Consider the following 15,594-nt stretch of genomic DNA (forward strand, 5'->3'; position numbering starts at 1 on the left):
TCCCCATGGCCCACACCATTGCATGCATGCGACTGTATACACTCAATGGCCCATTTGTCAACACTTATTGGCTGCTGGTTGTTGACGCACATTCTTGTGTTCAATGTGTCGTTCGTTGTATTTCCACATCCACAACTGCCAGCATCGGAGCCTTGTTCAAAATTTTTTCACTCAAAGGCTTGACCACGACATATGTATCTGATAATGGTACACAATTTTCATCGCCAAATGTGCGGAAGTATTATGTTGTCCGCAGAGGGCACCTGTCGTGTGTATGTTTGTGTGTGTGTGTGTGTGTGTGTGTGTGTGTGTGTGTGTGTGTGTGTGAGAGAGAGAGAGAGAGAGAGAGAACGCTAGCCGAGCTATGTTCAACCACAGTTCTCAATGTGTATTGTCATAGCTTATTGTTTTTTCCTGCTGGATGTTACTTAAATACTATGTTCAAGTTGTTAATGCTTCCGTGGCATAAAGTTGTGTTCAGTCTATTGGTCGTGTTGTCCTTACACCTAATTACAACATAAATATATGACAACATAAAGAAAATGATAAAGCATTGATAAATTAAAATTGTCTGTCACTTGCTCCTACACAAAATTCATATTGTATACATCCTTACTTAATAAGTATGAAATCTAAGGCTGTTCCGTTTCAGCGGAGTTGTCATTCTGTCCTCATGCCATGCTTGCATCCTCCAGTTACTTTCCACATTCCACTGGGATGTCCAGATTGAAAGGACTTGTGTTTCAGGAGAGCATAGAAGTGATGCAAAACCAGTTGGCTCCTTTGCAGCATTTCTGAACCTGGCTTAAACCCAGACAACCATGCCCTAGAAACTGCATCTGACGGTGGCTCCCAGTTTATAGCCTCCACATTCAGACACTTCTGCCAGCTCAGTGGTGCGAACACCTGACCGTTGGCCCCTTTCTGCCTGGTGTCTATTCTGAAGGAGCAGAGATCGAGACATTTGAGATGCAATTGTGGAAGACTGTGCAAATTATGTCCTCTGAGGAAGTTCTCAATAGCTTATTTGACTTGTCTTGACCCAGCACCATTAATTGACCTAGCCCTTCTGCAGTTGCTCACAGGTGCAGACCCCTTCCATTATTTGACCTTCTGCATGTGACTGTGAGCTCAGAGCCTCTGGTCATGTGCACCGTACTATCGTGTGGGCATCCCGAATCTGGGTTCACACCATTGGCCAAGCCACTGGGTGGATTTGAGGTGACATGACCAGCAACAGACATTCCCTGCTTCCAAAGTTTAGACTGAATGGGAATGTTGGACACAGCTGCAGACAAGATCCCTCCCTCCCCCCCCCCCCCTTCCTCCCACCCCCCCACCCCCCCTCCTCATCAAACTTGGTGAGCAATCGACAAACGCAGTCCTACTGCCAGGCATATCCATAGCCCAATTGGCAGGCATAAGGCCACCCTGACCCCACCTCCACTGACAACAGGGCTCTACCTGCAGTGGCTGTATAATTTTTGGCCCTACCACTGGCTGAACAGTCTGCAAAAGGAATGAGTGCCAATGGAGACGGGAACCCTGCCCAGTGTCCCGGCCTCTCAGCACCCACCCTTCTGGATGAGGGCTCAAATGACATTATAACCTGCTGTTTACTACTCTGGCCTAACCACAGTACAGGCTGTTCCAAAATGAATGAAGAGATCTTGAAAAAGTGCTACCGAAAAAAAGGTCGAGATAATGCAACAATTAAATGTCAAATTGAAGAGAGAGAGAGATAAAATTTTCTTCATATCTTAAGAAGTTTGAATGTGAGCTCTATTTCTTGCTCTGCAGGCATCAAAACAATGCTCGATTTGTTGCCGTATGTTTTGTAGGATCTCTGGCACTACAGTGGTGATGCCTGTCAAAATTCGCTCTGGTAAATGTCTTATATTTCAAATTTTTTCTGCATTGGCAGTGTTCTGTATGTTGTCCCAGAAAAGAAGAAAGAAGGGGGTAAGATCAGGACTTCTTGGAGGCCAGGGAAATGGCACATTCCTACGAATTCAACCATTTGGAAATCTATTGTTCCAGTTTTGAGTTCCAGTCTGGTACACAATGTTATTCTGCCAGAAAGTTTCATATCAGCAGGAGACAAGATGTAAGTGTTTGTTATGACTGATAGAAAAATATTGGACAAATAATTTAGTAAACCGCTGTATTTATTTATCTGTTAACAATGGAACTGTCAATTTGTGAATCCTCATGTTTTTATGCTAGGCCAAACTCATCCTGTTTATCTGGATGGTTTCAGATTTTTCTTGAGGTTCTGTTACATTCCGGAAATACTTAAAAAAAAAAACATGAAACTAATAATAAATGCATTATTTTCATTGTAGCTTCCACATTGTCACATCGTTCAAAAAACCTCTCGTGATTTGGAGGGTTTTGTGTGAAGACTTTTTTTTTTTATGTGTAGTATCCTCAGATATACAACTCCTGTAAAATTCTTAGATTTTTTGAGATTGATGCTTTTAAGATGAAAAATTATAACACAGTTGTAATAAAGGTACTTGACACAGAAGTTAAAACTTAAAACATTGTTAGATCTTGTTACACTGAAAAATTTAATATCTCTTTTTCAGAGAATGTAAGAGAAATTGGGATTGTCAATTTTTGAAAAAAAAAAAAAAAAAAAAATTCAAATAAAAAGATTAGGTAACTACATAAAAAGAATGGGGGCAATATTTTAAACCTGAAGATACAGTTTTGTCACTGAGTGGGTAGGCACAGAGGTTAGCATACTGGACTCACATTCGGCAGGGGGGCGGTTCAAACTCACATCAGGATTCATAAATCGCTTCAGGCAAATTCCGGGATGGTTCCTCTGAAAGGGCACAGCTGATTTCCTTCCCCATTCTTCCCTAATCCAAACTTGTGTTCCATCTCTAATGACCTCATTGTTGATAGGACATGAAACATTTATCTCCTCCACCTACACTGTTTATCAGAATATTTTCATCTTTCAAATAATATAAAAGGCAATAAAATACCTTTCTCCATTCCAGAGAAAGCGTGTTTTAATGTTTAATATATGGAAAAATGTCAACATTTTTCCATCTGTGTACCAGGAATCTGCTTTGGATTAGACAGTATGACGCAGCTTTCTTACTAACACCCATCCCCCTCCACCCCCACTCCCCTGACACACGCATGCGTGCCCACCCACCCACCCACCCACACACACACACACACACACACACACACACACACACACACACTCGCTCCCCTATGCCTGAATTAATGTAGACTATACAGCAAATAAACCTCTGCAACAATAGTGTATGCAGTTTGTGTTTATTTTCCATTGTGTTTGCAAGTTCTTGATATTACTCAAAAACATGTGGTAATATGTTTGTAGAAACATAGCTGTGCCCAAATTATAAAGCATGTGCAAGAATCACATCTGAAATGGGTCTGTAGTAAATGTCAAGAAATTTTTGATTTTGACACAAAGTTTACAGCTCCAATGGAATCATAACTTTTACCTCCAACAAGGCCTAATCATTCTTTCTTTTCTTCATTGATTGGGCTTGGTGCAAAGCTGATGTTTTCAGTCACAAGAGAGAAGGTGGTGCTCTGTCCAGCTGACTTTAATCTTAATCATTTACTTGAGACTGCTTTAAAATTTTTGGAAAAAAAAGTTTTTCCTTCCTCAAAGGACTGTTGCTTCCTGTATGCAATGAAATATCTTTATAAATTTGTTTTTAATTATATTGGAAAGTGTAGGATGTTGCTTGTAAGAAATTAAACCCTTCCATTACCTTCCATAATACTTTGTATGTAAATAACTGTAAATGTATGTGTATGTTTTATGGAAAGTGACCCAACATAGTCTGCATGAAATTTTTTTGTAATTTGTGGTGAGTGAAGGAAAAAAAATGGTATTAGGTTTGTACTGTCTGGCTGCTCATAATTCTTTTACAACCCACTGTATACATGCTATCATCATCATCATCAGCTTTGAGTATCTGATGTTTGGTGACTACATTGATGGTTCAATCCAGAGACAGTGCGGTCTTCCCAATGGTTGATATTGTAGCACTTTGCCTGGCAGCGTATTCCCTAGCATCCTCAGAACATACTGGTGTCATTTAGATTGGTGCATTTGTACATTATGTACCATTTCTTTTATGTACCATAGTTTCCTGTGTATTCACTTCTCACTCTGTCCCACATTTCATAGAGAATGTAAAAGTTTCATTTGTACCATGTTTATGCTGGTTCAAGGTCTGACATTCATTCCCCTGTAGAACAGCTATTTTTGATGTCACATTGTGAAATCTGTATTGTTTCTTCCCCCATTTTTTTTATCAAAGTTTCTTTGTAATTTTCCTACATAACACCACTCTTCAAGTGTGGAAGCTAGCATCTGAATGCAGCCAATGCCTGACTGTGAGCAGCACTGCCAGTTTGTGTGTGTGGACTCTTGGTGCTCATACATGGCTTTTGGAAATCAGTGTTGCTTCAGAAATCTTGTCAGTTACAGGATTAATCATATGTTAGTCGCACACTGTTGTAGACATTCTCAGTATTCATGTTCCACGACTCTTCTGCCATGAGAATAGCTGTGAGAGGTCTCTCAGTTAATAGGTGGCCACTCAATGTTCCTCCATTTTTATTTGAGATTATGTTCTGCCTTTTCCCAAGCTACTTTCAGATTTATGAAGATATATCCATGCTGATTTCCACCCTGTAGATGAAGGCCAAAAATCTCTCATACAGCAAGGACCTAATAATCATGCTGTTGTGTTTTGAGGTTTAATTATTGTAGAGTATTTGAAATGTCAAAAAATGTAGTGTGATGTAGTTAGAAAGTGTATGTTTTAGTGTAGCATTTGTAATTGAATATTTCTTATGTTGTGTTAAGGATGGGACTTACCTACACACCTCAGCATGCATACCTTACTGGAAGCCGAATTTCATTGTGAATGGTGCTGGTGATCCGGGTGAATTTGCTGACCAGTTCATCGAGCACTTTTTCACACTCTATGATGACAGCGATCGAATGAAACTCCGTGGATTGTACCACAAGAATGCTTACTTCTCATTGAGCTGTTTGTGTTTGGATGCACAAATGACAACTCCAAATGCAAGGTAAGGCCCCCCCCCTCTCTCTCTCTCTCTCTCTCTCTCTCTCTCTCTCTCTCTCTCTTTCTCAACCCATGGTAAGCAACCAAAAAAATAAATAAATAAAATTAAAGAAATTTTTGCATTATTGTCTCTTTTATTGAAAAACAAAGAACTGAGACTGTTGTGAAATACTCCAGTAACAGAGTTCTCCATACATAATTCTGATAGGGCAAGAACTGTGAATGCTTTATGTGAGGAACTATCCAAGAATTTCCTGAAGTGACTTAGGAAAACCACAGAAACCAGAAATTTGAATGACGCGGTATGAGTCAATGCCTTAACCACTGCAGGACATCATGGTGGGTTTTTATTTTATTTTTTACTAAGGAGGCTGAGTATAATAGTTTCAATACAAGAAACCGCAAGATTATAATTTTCACATGAAAGCATGAAGGTGGTTGATATTCAAGGTAATACTTTTAAAACATCGTTGATTGTGCTAAAATAGTCCAGTCCCTCTGGTTTCATTTGGTGTCGATTTCCATCTCATCCTTTATTGATTAGTGACTGACTTATTCCCATTATGAAAGTGTCTGTGGCTTTGTCAAATCTTGCATTTCCATTATTTTCCTTGTTTTTTATATTACTTTTCTTTTTCCTGAAGGTCTTTGCAAAAATTCTGCACACTGTTAAATTTTAGACAAAATATATTACTTCATAATACACTACTGGCCATTAAAATTGCTACACCATGAAGATGATGTGCTACAGACGTGAAATTTAACTGACAGGGAGAAGATGCTGTGATATGCAAATGATTAGGTTTTCAGAGCATTCACGCAAGGTTGGCGCTGGTGGTGACACCTACAACGTGCTGCTGGTGGCGACACCTACAACGTGCTGACATGAGGAAAGTTTCCAACTGATTTCTCATACACAAACAGCAGTTGACCAGCATTGCCTGGAGAAACGTTGTTGTGATGCCTTGTGTAAGGAGGAGAAATGCGTACAATCACATTTCCGACTTTGATAAAGGAATTGTAGCCTATCAGGATTGCGGTTTATCGTATCACGACATTACTGCTCGCGTTGGTCGAGATCCAATGAGTGTTAGCAGATTATGGAATCGGTGGGTTCTGGAGGGTAATATGTAATGCTGTGCTGGATCCCAACAACCTCGTATCACTGGCAGTCAAGATGACAGGCATCTTATCTGCATGGCTGTAATGGTTCGTGCAGCCACATCTCGATCCCTGAGTCAACAGATGGGGACATTTGCAAGATAACAACCATCTGCACAAACAGTTCGACGATGTTTGCAGCAGCAAGGACTGTCAACTCGGAGACCCTGGCTGCAGTTACCCTTGACGCTGCATCACAGACAGGAACGCCTGCAATGGTGTGCTCAACGATGAACCTGGAATGGCAAAACGTCATTTTTTCGGATTAATCCAGGTTCTGTTTACTGCATCATGATGGTCGCATCCGCGTTTGGCGACATCGCGGTGGACGCACATTGGAAGCATGTATTTGTCATCACCATACTGGCGTATCACCTGGCGTGATGGTATGGGGTGCCATTGGTTACATGTCTTGGTCACCTCTTGTTCGCATTGACAGCACTTTGAACAGTGGACATTACATTTCAGATGTGTTACGACCCGTGGCTCTACCCTTCATTCGATCCCTGCAAAACCCTACATTTCAGCAGGATAATGCACGACCGCATGTTGCAGGTCCTGTACGGGCCTTTCTGGATACAGAAAATGTTCAATTGCTGCCCTGCCCAGCACATTCTCCAGATCTCTCACCAACTGAAAACGTCTGGTCTATGGTGGCTGAGCAACTGGCTCGTCACAATACGCCAGTCACTACTCACGATGAACTGTGGTATCGTGTTGAAGTTGCACAGGCAGCTGTACCTGTACACGCTATCCAAGCTCTGTTTGACTCAGTGCCCAGGCGTATCAAGGCCGCTATTACCGCCAGAGGTGGTTGTTCTGAGCACTGATTTCTCAGGATCTATGCACCCAAATTGCGTGAAAATGTAATCACATGTCAGTTCTAGTATAACATATTTGTCCAATGAATACCTGTTTATCATTTGCATTTCTTCTTGCTGTAGCAATTTTAATGGCCAGCAGTGTATATACTTGGGAAATTGGTGTGATTATGGCATCTCATTGTATAAAATGGAAGCAATCTTTTGCATGCAGTATCAGTTCTTTTTTCATCTACATACTGTGGCAATTATCACCTGTTCAGGAGATTAGTAGCTATTGTGGTCAGCTGTCCAAAGATTAGTTTTATGTTGTTCGTCAGGTTAGTGCACTTTGTGCGGGACTTTTTATCTCTGTGTAACCAATGCAACCTACTCAGCATAGAGTGTGGTACTGAAGGTGGCATGAAGGACATAGGAGCAGAAGCAGCTTTCACTCAAATGGGGTTTGTTGTGGTTGTGCAGTGCTATGGCCAACCTTAGGTTAACATAGCTGGTCAGCTGTGTAGAAGCGAGTGGATTGTTTTCGACTGAAACAAAGTCTTGTATATGTACTGCACCTGTTGCTGCAATTGGGAGATGGTGATACACAACTCGATGCCTGCACCTGAATTGGAGGGGAAGGACAGATTGACTGAGTAGCTTGCAGAGAGTTTAAGGGGGGCCGCAAGCTCACTAAGTAAAATGCCAGTCCCTACTGCAGTCAGAGGGGCTCATATTATAGGTTATTCTCAGTTGCAAATACAACCAACCAGCAGCTGTGTAAGGAAATGACGACAATGAAAATTTGTGGCAGACTGAGACTCAAAACTGGATTTCTTACTTTATGCAAGTGATCTCCTTAGCTGCTTTGGGTATCCGTGCACAACTCACAGCCAGACCTAAACTTCCATATGGCATCATTTCTGCATTATTACCTGTAACTTTACACACGTTATGTAGTTCCCAAACAGGGGATGACATTTTATGAATCCCACGACGAGTCTACAACAGCCGCTGTGAATTGCAGCTGTGACTGATCAACCTGCAACAACAGCAGTGTCTATAGCGCACTCATTTGTAGCGACACAGTGTGACCTACACACTGAGCCAGCTTTCTGTTAAAATCTAGTTGTGGCAAGATTCTGGTGAGCTGTATAAAATCCGAATTCATTAGTTTAAAAAAAAAAAATGAAAAAGTGTAGTGGTGCTTATGTTGTGGAGGTAAACTGCAAGTGGTTTTACAAGCAGAGTTTTTGGGCATACTAGAGTGTCATGACTAGCTGTGTGGCAGTATTAAGCTGAGTTTAATTGAACATGTGTTATTGTAGACATTGTATGCTGTGATGATGAGAAGAATGGATGCAGATGTTCCATACAAAATCAGGATGTGACTATTGAGAAAATAAAATCAGTATTTAGAAATGAAATAAAAATGACAAAATATAACACTGACAGCAGATCAGTGAGTCACATAATGAAAAGCAAGAAATCCAAATGTAACATACTGCAGTTATAGAAGACACTTTCCACCTTACCAGAGGACCTAAATTTGGAAATATTGAAACTACTGAAACATTACGATTTAGTTCGAACTGAAGACAATGAGCAGTTAGAGATGTGAACAGGGACTTGAAAAAATTGAAAGAATTAGTTAAGGAGAAAATTAACAAAATAAACAAACAAATTTTAGGGTCTCTAGTAAGGATAACCACATTGGAACAAAGCAAAGATTCAGATGTAGCCACTATTCCAGGCTCCTCACATGCTAATTTGGAGGAGCGTGTAGTTGACTTAGTCAATAATAAAGCACAAGAATGAACTGAATTGTCTTTAGATACACTTCATTCTAATGCAGAAAACACAGAACAGAGAGTGAACTGCAGAAAATTTGTGACAAATTAACTAAGGTTAAGGAGGATTTAATAAAAGAAAAGTGTAGTGGAGACAGTGGACTGTCAGCTGAGAAGATAGAAGAGATGCAGCTAGGAAATGGAATTAGTCGATGCAAACAATTTCCTAAATTTAAACCAGATGGGGAGTTTCATCCTACATATTTTTTGTTAACAGTATTTAATAAATCTGTACACAAGTGATGGGATGATTCAGAGAGGATTTATTTCACACCAAGTTATTTAGAGGGTGGCGCAGTAGAGTGGGGAACTGCTTTCAGCTTTAGATTTCTGTATTGCAGTCTCTTAATTCAATTCCTACCTTCTTTAGAACTGTAATTACTCTTAACTATCCTATATTTCACAACTGATGCAGTGATGCATTACTACCTGGCAAACAGTAGAAATTAACAAATTTTAGCCGGAAATTACAGAGTGATCAACTTTCTCTACTTGGAGGGTCTTCATGAAGAACGAGTGGTTGTAGGAAACTGAAATTTTTTTGAAACATTGTAAGGACATGTGGGAAAGAAATAACAAATACACATTCTAATTTCCCCACAAGAGGGTAACATTTGTTAATTGCATACCACGTTTATGTTCCAGGTTACAAATATTGCTCATTGTGGCAAATACCTGCATCTGCGACAGCCTGGAACTCCAGTAGAGATATCGTTTCACTATTGCCCACAGCATTTTTCAAATGGTGGACAGTGGAATATTTATCTGTTGTGATGCTGCCAATGAACAGCTTGAAGATTACACATCGTGCCCAGCATTCTCAGCTATGGGAACAGTAACTTCTTCAACAATTTGTGGCGCAGTTGGCTGTCTGCCTCTTCCCGGATCCCGAACTGCCAGTTAATTCGAAATTCTGAATCATGTTCTCCAGTCCCGGTGCGTAAACAGGATCTCTCCATATTCCTTCAGTGCATTGATACTCATGAAGAGCAGCAGCATTATTGCCGTTGTTTTGTTAAAACCGCTTTATGAGTAAAAGCTTGCTGACCTTGTCCAGAGCCATGTTGACCGTCTGCAGCTGTAATGCACACTGATGCTACCTACATCAGAGTACTAGCTCCGGCTCCTAACGGCAAGTTGTGACACTAATACTACTAACAATGCATATCCTGCAGCACACTGCCTGAACATCATTCCTACCCATACCCTCAGGTAGCAAAAGCTTAATTATAACCACCCTGTAGACTGTAGAACCTAGGTGAGTTATTTTTTCTGTGCAAGTGGAGGTGGGTGTTAGCTCCATCACTTTTGGAAGGGGGAATCAAAGAGGATAAACTCTTAGCTATGAGAAAAATATAAAGATAATGGGCTAACATCCAGGTATGACTACTGAAGCATAAAAGAGGAGGGCATTTGATGAAACACAAAGTTTAGAGTTACAGGAGTGAGTGACTGTACAGAGGAGTAAAATAAGTACAGTACATGAGACAGATTGAAAACCTACTATGAATACGGCCTATGGTAGGAGTAGCTTATCTCAATATACATGTATGAAGGAGAAAGTAGAGTTATAAATGCTGTTAACACGATGTTGTACTTTAATTTGTGTGTATGTATGTATGGTGTGTTGGAAAGAAGGAAAAGGAAGATACACTATTACTGTGGAAAAGTAAAAGATTGTGTAAAAGTAATCTTTCTGTGGAAAGATGTCTATCTTGATGGTTACTACATTTGAAAAGTCTGTGCAAAAATAAAAACTACTTACGTGTTTGGGGTAAACCTTTTTTATTTTTCGACATAGTCTCCTTTGAGACTTGTACACATTGTCCAATACTGTTCTAATTTGTTGATCCCCTCTGAATATTAGGAATTGTCCAAGTCTGCAAAATAGCTATTAGTTGCTGCAATCACCTCCTCGTTTGAAAAAAATCTTTGTCCCACCAGCCATTTCTTCAAATTGGGGAACAAATAGTAGTCCGAGGGAGCCAAGTCTAGAGAATAGGGGGGATGTGAAACGAATTGGAATCATATTTCCATTAATTTTGCGACCAATCGCAAGCATTTTCCTTGCAGCTTGGTTTTCAAACGGTCCAATAACGATGAATAATATGCACCTGTAATAGTTTCACCCTTTCCCATTTAGTTGATGAGGATTATCCCTTGCGAATCCCAAAAGACAGTCGCCATAACCTTTCCGACTGAAGCAATGGTCTTCACCTTTTTTGGTGCAGATTCTGCCTTGGTAAACCATTGTTTAGATTGTTATTTGGTCTCAGTAGTATAATAATGTAACCACGTTTGATTCACAGTGATGAAATGACGCTTAAAGTCCTGCAGATTCTTCCTGAACAGCTGCAAACCATTCTTGCAACACTTTACACGATTCCATTTTTGGTCAAGTGTGAGCAATTGTGGAACCCATCTTGCGGATAGATTTCTCGTGTCCAAATGTTTATGAAAAATATTATGTACCCATATATTTGAGATGCCCACAGTACTAGCAATCTCATGCACCTTAACTTTTCTGTCATCCATCACCATATCACTGATTTCTGGAGTTGTAACCTCCACAGGGCGTCCAGAAAGTTCAACATCACTTGTGCCCATATGACCACTCCGAAAATTTTGAAACCACTTATAAACTGTTGTAATCGAAGGTGCAGAGTCACCGTAATGCTTATCAAGCTTCTCTTTAGTCTCCTGAGGTGTTTTGCCTTTCATAAAGTAGTCACAATCACTTGACTTCCTTGATTCACACGAACGCCAAACACAAAGAAATAGACCAATATGGCTGAAACTTGGTGTGCGTTCTTTCCAAAGATGCTACTAACTAAACATGACCTCGATACGCACCGGTGGTGCCATTTCTCGGACTTTGCATGGACTTTTCAAATGCCCATTGTACTTACATTGATACTGTTGGTTTCAAGGTTTCTCTAAAGTTGCAGAGTAGTTGAATTTGCCTGAGTTTGTTGATGTGTTCCATATACCCATTTGAAGATGACATAATAAAGAAGTGAACTTTTCATGCTATTCTTCAGGTTTGGAAAAATAGGTAACTGACTATAGAATGCCCAACAACAATGGTTCTTAACTGTTCAAAGTGTGTAACTCCTCTTGCTCGGTGGCAGTTTTATGAATGCTGAAAATGTCTGATGATGAAACTGCCATATAGTAATGGATGTGGTGTTCTCTGTAACAACTACACAGGGCAATATCCCAGTATAGCTCCATGTTTTGTAGTCTCATATACTCTTCTTAGAAGAATCCCCTTTTTTTTCTTTTTAATTTTTATTTGAGATGGTAAATGATATCGTTAGGTTTATAAGAGTTTTCTATGGAAAGTTTTGGGTAATTTAGTCCATGAAATTTGTTTAATTTGAATGTAGAGTTTACAACGGCATACGTGATTACTGCGTCATGTTGCTACCTTCTTCATTGGCTTCAGTAGTAAGATGTTTAGGACTAGTTTTTGGGAACTGTATGGGTGAAACTGGGGAAGATTGTTGTGTAGGGTATGCCAAACATCTTCATTCTCCAGCTCCTTGGCAAAGAAGCTGTTAGGAAGGGAATTGTGGGCTGGAGGGAGTGGGGGAGGGGGAGTATCAGTCTTTGGGGTCTATTTATTAAAACCTTTATTCACAGGCTTGCCTAGGGCGTAGCAGTACAGTGATTCCCGAAAATATTATGAGGATGGCTGGAAAAGCCTGAATCCTGCAAGAAATATCTTTGATTAGATGAAATATGGACGATTAGACTAAATGGCTACTGGACTCTAGATCCTGGTAATGATGAGTTGTTCATTAGATAAAACAAAGAAACATTGTAAAACAGTTTCATGAGCAATGTTGGTATGAAATATTTGTGAACCAAGATCCTGTATCAACATCTGCATCTACATACATACTCTGCAAGCCACCATATGTGCATGGCAAAAGGCACCCTGTACCACTACTATGTAGTCAAATCTGTTCCATTCACAAATAGTCAACTCAGAAATAGAGTGAGGGAAAAATGACTATCTATATGCCTCTGTGCGAGCCATGGTGGCCTTACATAAAATTTACATTGACAGCAGTAGAATGATTCTGCAGTCAGCCTGAAATGCCAATTCTCTACATTTTGTCACTGTGATCCTCGAAAAGAAAGTTGCATTCACTCCTGTGATTTCCATTTGAGTTCTCAAAGCGTTTCCGTAATACTTGTAACCTACCAGTTACAAACCTAACAGTCCACCTCTGAATTGCATTGATGTCTTCCTTTAGTGTGGACTCCAAACACTTGGACAGTACCCAACAATGGGTTGCACTAGTGTCCTTTATGCAGTCGCCTTTACAGATGAACCACACTTCCCGAAAATTCTTGCAATAAACCAAAGTCGACCATTCACCTTACTGCAATACTTACATGCTCATTCCATTTCATACTACTTTGCAACATTATATCTAGATATTTAATGGGCATGACTGTGTTAGGCAGCACACTACTAATGCTGTGTTTGAACACACACTACTAATGCTGTATTTGAATACCGTTGGTTTGTTTTTCCTACTTACTTGTGTTAACTTACGTTTTTCTACATTTAGAGCTAGCTATCATTCATCTCTAAGTCATGTTGTATCCTCCTACAGTCACTCAACAACGGAACCTTCCCATACGTCACAGCATCATCAGCAAACGGCTGCAGACTGCTGCTTACCCTGTCCGCCAGATCATTTATGTGTATAGAAAATATCAGCGGTCCTATCACACCTCCCTGGTGTTCTCCTGACGATGCCCTTGTCTCTAGTGAACACTCGCTGTCGAGAACGACAGACTGGGTACCTTATGTAAGAAATCAAGCCACTTGCCTATCTGGGAACATATTCTGTATACTTGTACATTCATTATCAGTTTTCAGTGTGGCTTGAGTCAATTATTTTTCAGAAACTAGGAATGTATAGTCATCCTGTTGCCCTTCAATCATAGTCCACACAATATCATGTGAGAAAAGGGCAAGCTGAGTTTCACACAAGCAATGCTTTCTAAAGCTGTGCTTGTGGGTAGAAGCTTTTCCCTCTCAAAGAAATTTATTTTATCAGAACTGAGAAGATGTTCAAGGATTCTGCAACAAACTGAAGTTAAAGATACTGTAATTTTGCAGGTCCGTTCTTTTATGCTTATTATATACAGAAGTCCCCTGCACTTTTTTTTCAGTCATTTGGAAGTTTGCACTGGGTGAGAGATTTGCAATAAATATAAGCTAAGTAATGGGCCACTGCCATAGAGTACTCTGTGTAAAAAACCGAATTGGGATTCCATTAGGATCTGGCTACTTATTTCCTTTCTACTCCTTATTTCTCTACACCAAGGACGCTTATTACTATGTCCTCTGTATAGGAATCTATACGATGGTCAAACAACAGTATGTTTGTACATTTCTCCTGTGTGAACTTTTCTTAAATGTGAAATTTAAAACTTCAGCTTTACTTATGTTACTTTTTATTGCCTGAACAGATTGGTCAACAATTGACTGGATAGAAGCTGCAGACCCACTTAATGATTTTACGTAGTGGCAAGATCTGTTGCTAAAGTATTACAGTGACAGTTGTCCTAAGCTTCAGGCATCGATCTTTTTGCAGACGCATGAATTTCTGTTAACTTTTGCCTGTTGTCCTTTGCGCATTTTGTTTTGAATCATTGCGCATTCTGTTTTCGACTGAGACTGCAACAGCTTTTGCCTCCTATGTATCTTTTTCGAATTTTGTTGTTAGACCGTGATCGAGCAGGGTAGCGCAGTGGTTAGCACACTGGACTTGCATTTGGGAGGACAGCACTTCAAATCCGAGTCCGGCCATCTTGATTTAGATTTTCCGTTATTTCCCCAAATTACTCAAGGCAAATGCCACAGTGATTCCTTCGAAAGGGCACGGCCAGTTTGCTTCTCCGTCCTTCCACAATCCAAGCTTGTGTTCCTTCTCTAATGACCTTGTTGTCAATGGGATACTAAACACTAATCTCCTCCTCTGTTAAACTGTGGTGAGTCTTTTCCATCCTTTATCCACTTACTTGGCACATGCTTCTCCAGAGTATGATGTGCAATCCATTTAATCTTTGCCTATAATTGCTCTATGTCCATCATACTGGAGCTAAATGATGTCAGTTCATTGTTTAAGTGGGGTGCTAACAACTGTCTCTCTGCTCTTTCTAGCAGAAATACTCTCGATAGTAAAAGAATAAGTACTTGGCAGAAATGTTGAGAAATTTAATCAAAGTGAAGTAGAGACAAATAAATGCCTATGATTGATAATTTATTTGTATTACTATTCATTGTGGGACATTCAGTGTATAATAAATATGAATAAGCATATTTGTTACAAGTTAGATACAATTACAGCTGTGATTATACATCATATAGACATTAGATATCGTTGCGGCCACATGTAGTAAGCATTGATTCACGCAGTGGAGGAGAATGGCAAAACAGAGGCATGCTGGTGACCGAGGCGTTGCGAAGGAGGCATGCACAGATAGCCTTGCTGACAGCAGCAGTCTACCAACAGGCTGATGCAAGGATGCACACAGACCGAGCGAAGCCTGGAGAGTGCTGAGTAAGGGGAAGGGCCAGCACGCTAAGTTACGCTGCAATATACTGCGGGAGTAATAACAAAAAGCTACCACCGAGGGTAAAAAAATGTCCTCCTG

At 40.2% G+C, this 15,594-nt stretch overlaps 1 protein-coding gene across 2 annotated transcripts in view; it reads left to right on the top strand.

Moving 5' to 3' along the window:
• LOC124551005 (nuclear RNA export factor 1-like) overlaps positions 1–15,594 on the top strand; it is a 189,874-nt gene that overhangs the window by 148,329 nt on the left and 25,951 nt on the right. For both annotated transcript variants that reach the window (XM_047125848.1, XM_047125849.1), the window contains one exon: positions 4,877–5,103. In XM_047125848.1, coding sequence (XP_046981804.1) covers positions 4,877–5,103 — 227 coding nt within the window. The remainder of the gene's footprint in view (positions 1–4,876; positions 5,104–15,594) is intronic.

The sequence above is a fragment of the Schistocerca americana genome, chromosome 9, assembly GCF_021461395.2.
Source record: "Schistocerca americana isolate TAMUIC-IGC-003095 chromosome 9, iqSchAmer2.1, whole genome shotgun sequence".
Lineage (NCBI taxonomy): Eukaryota > Metazoa > Arthropoda > Insecta > Orthoptera > Acrididae > Schistocerca > Schistocerca americana.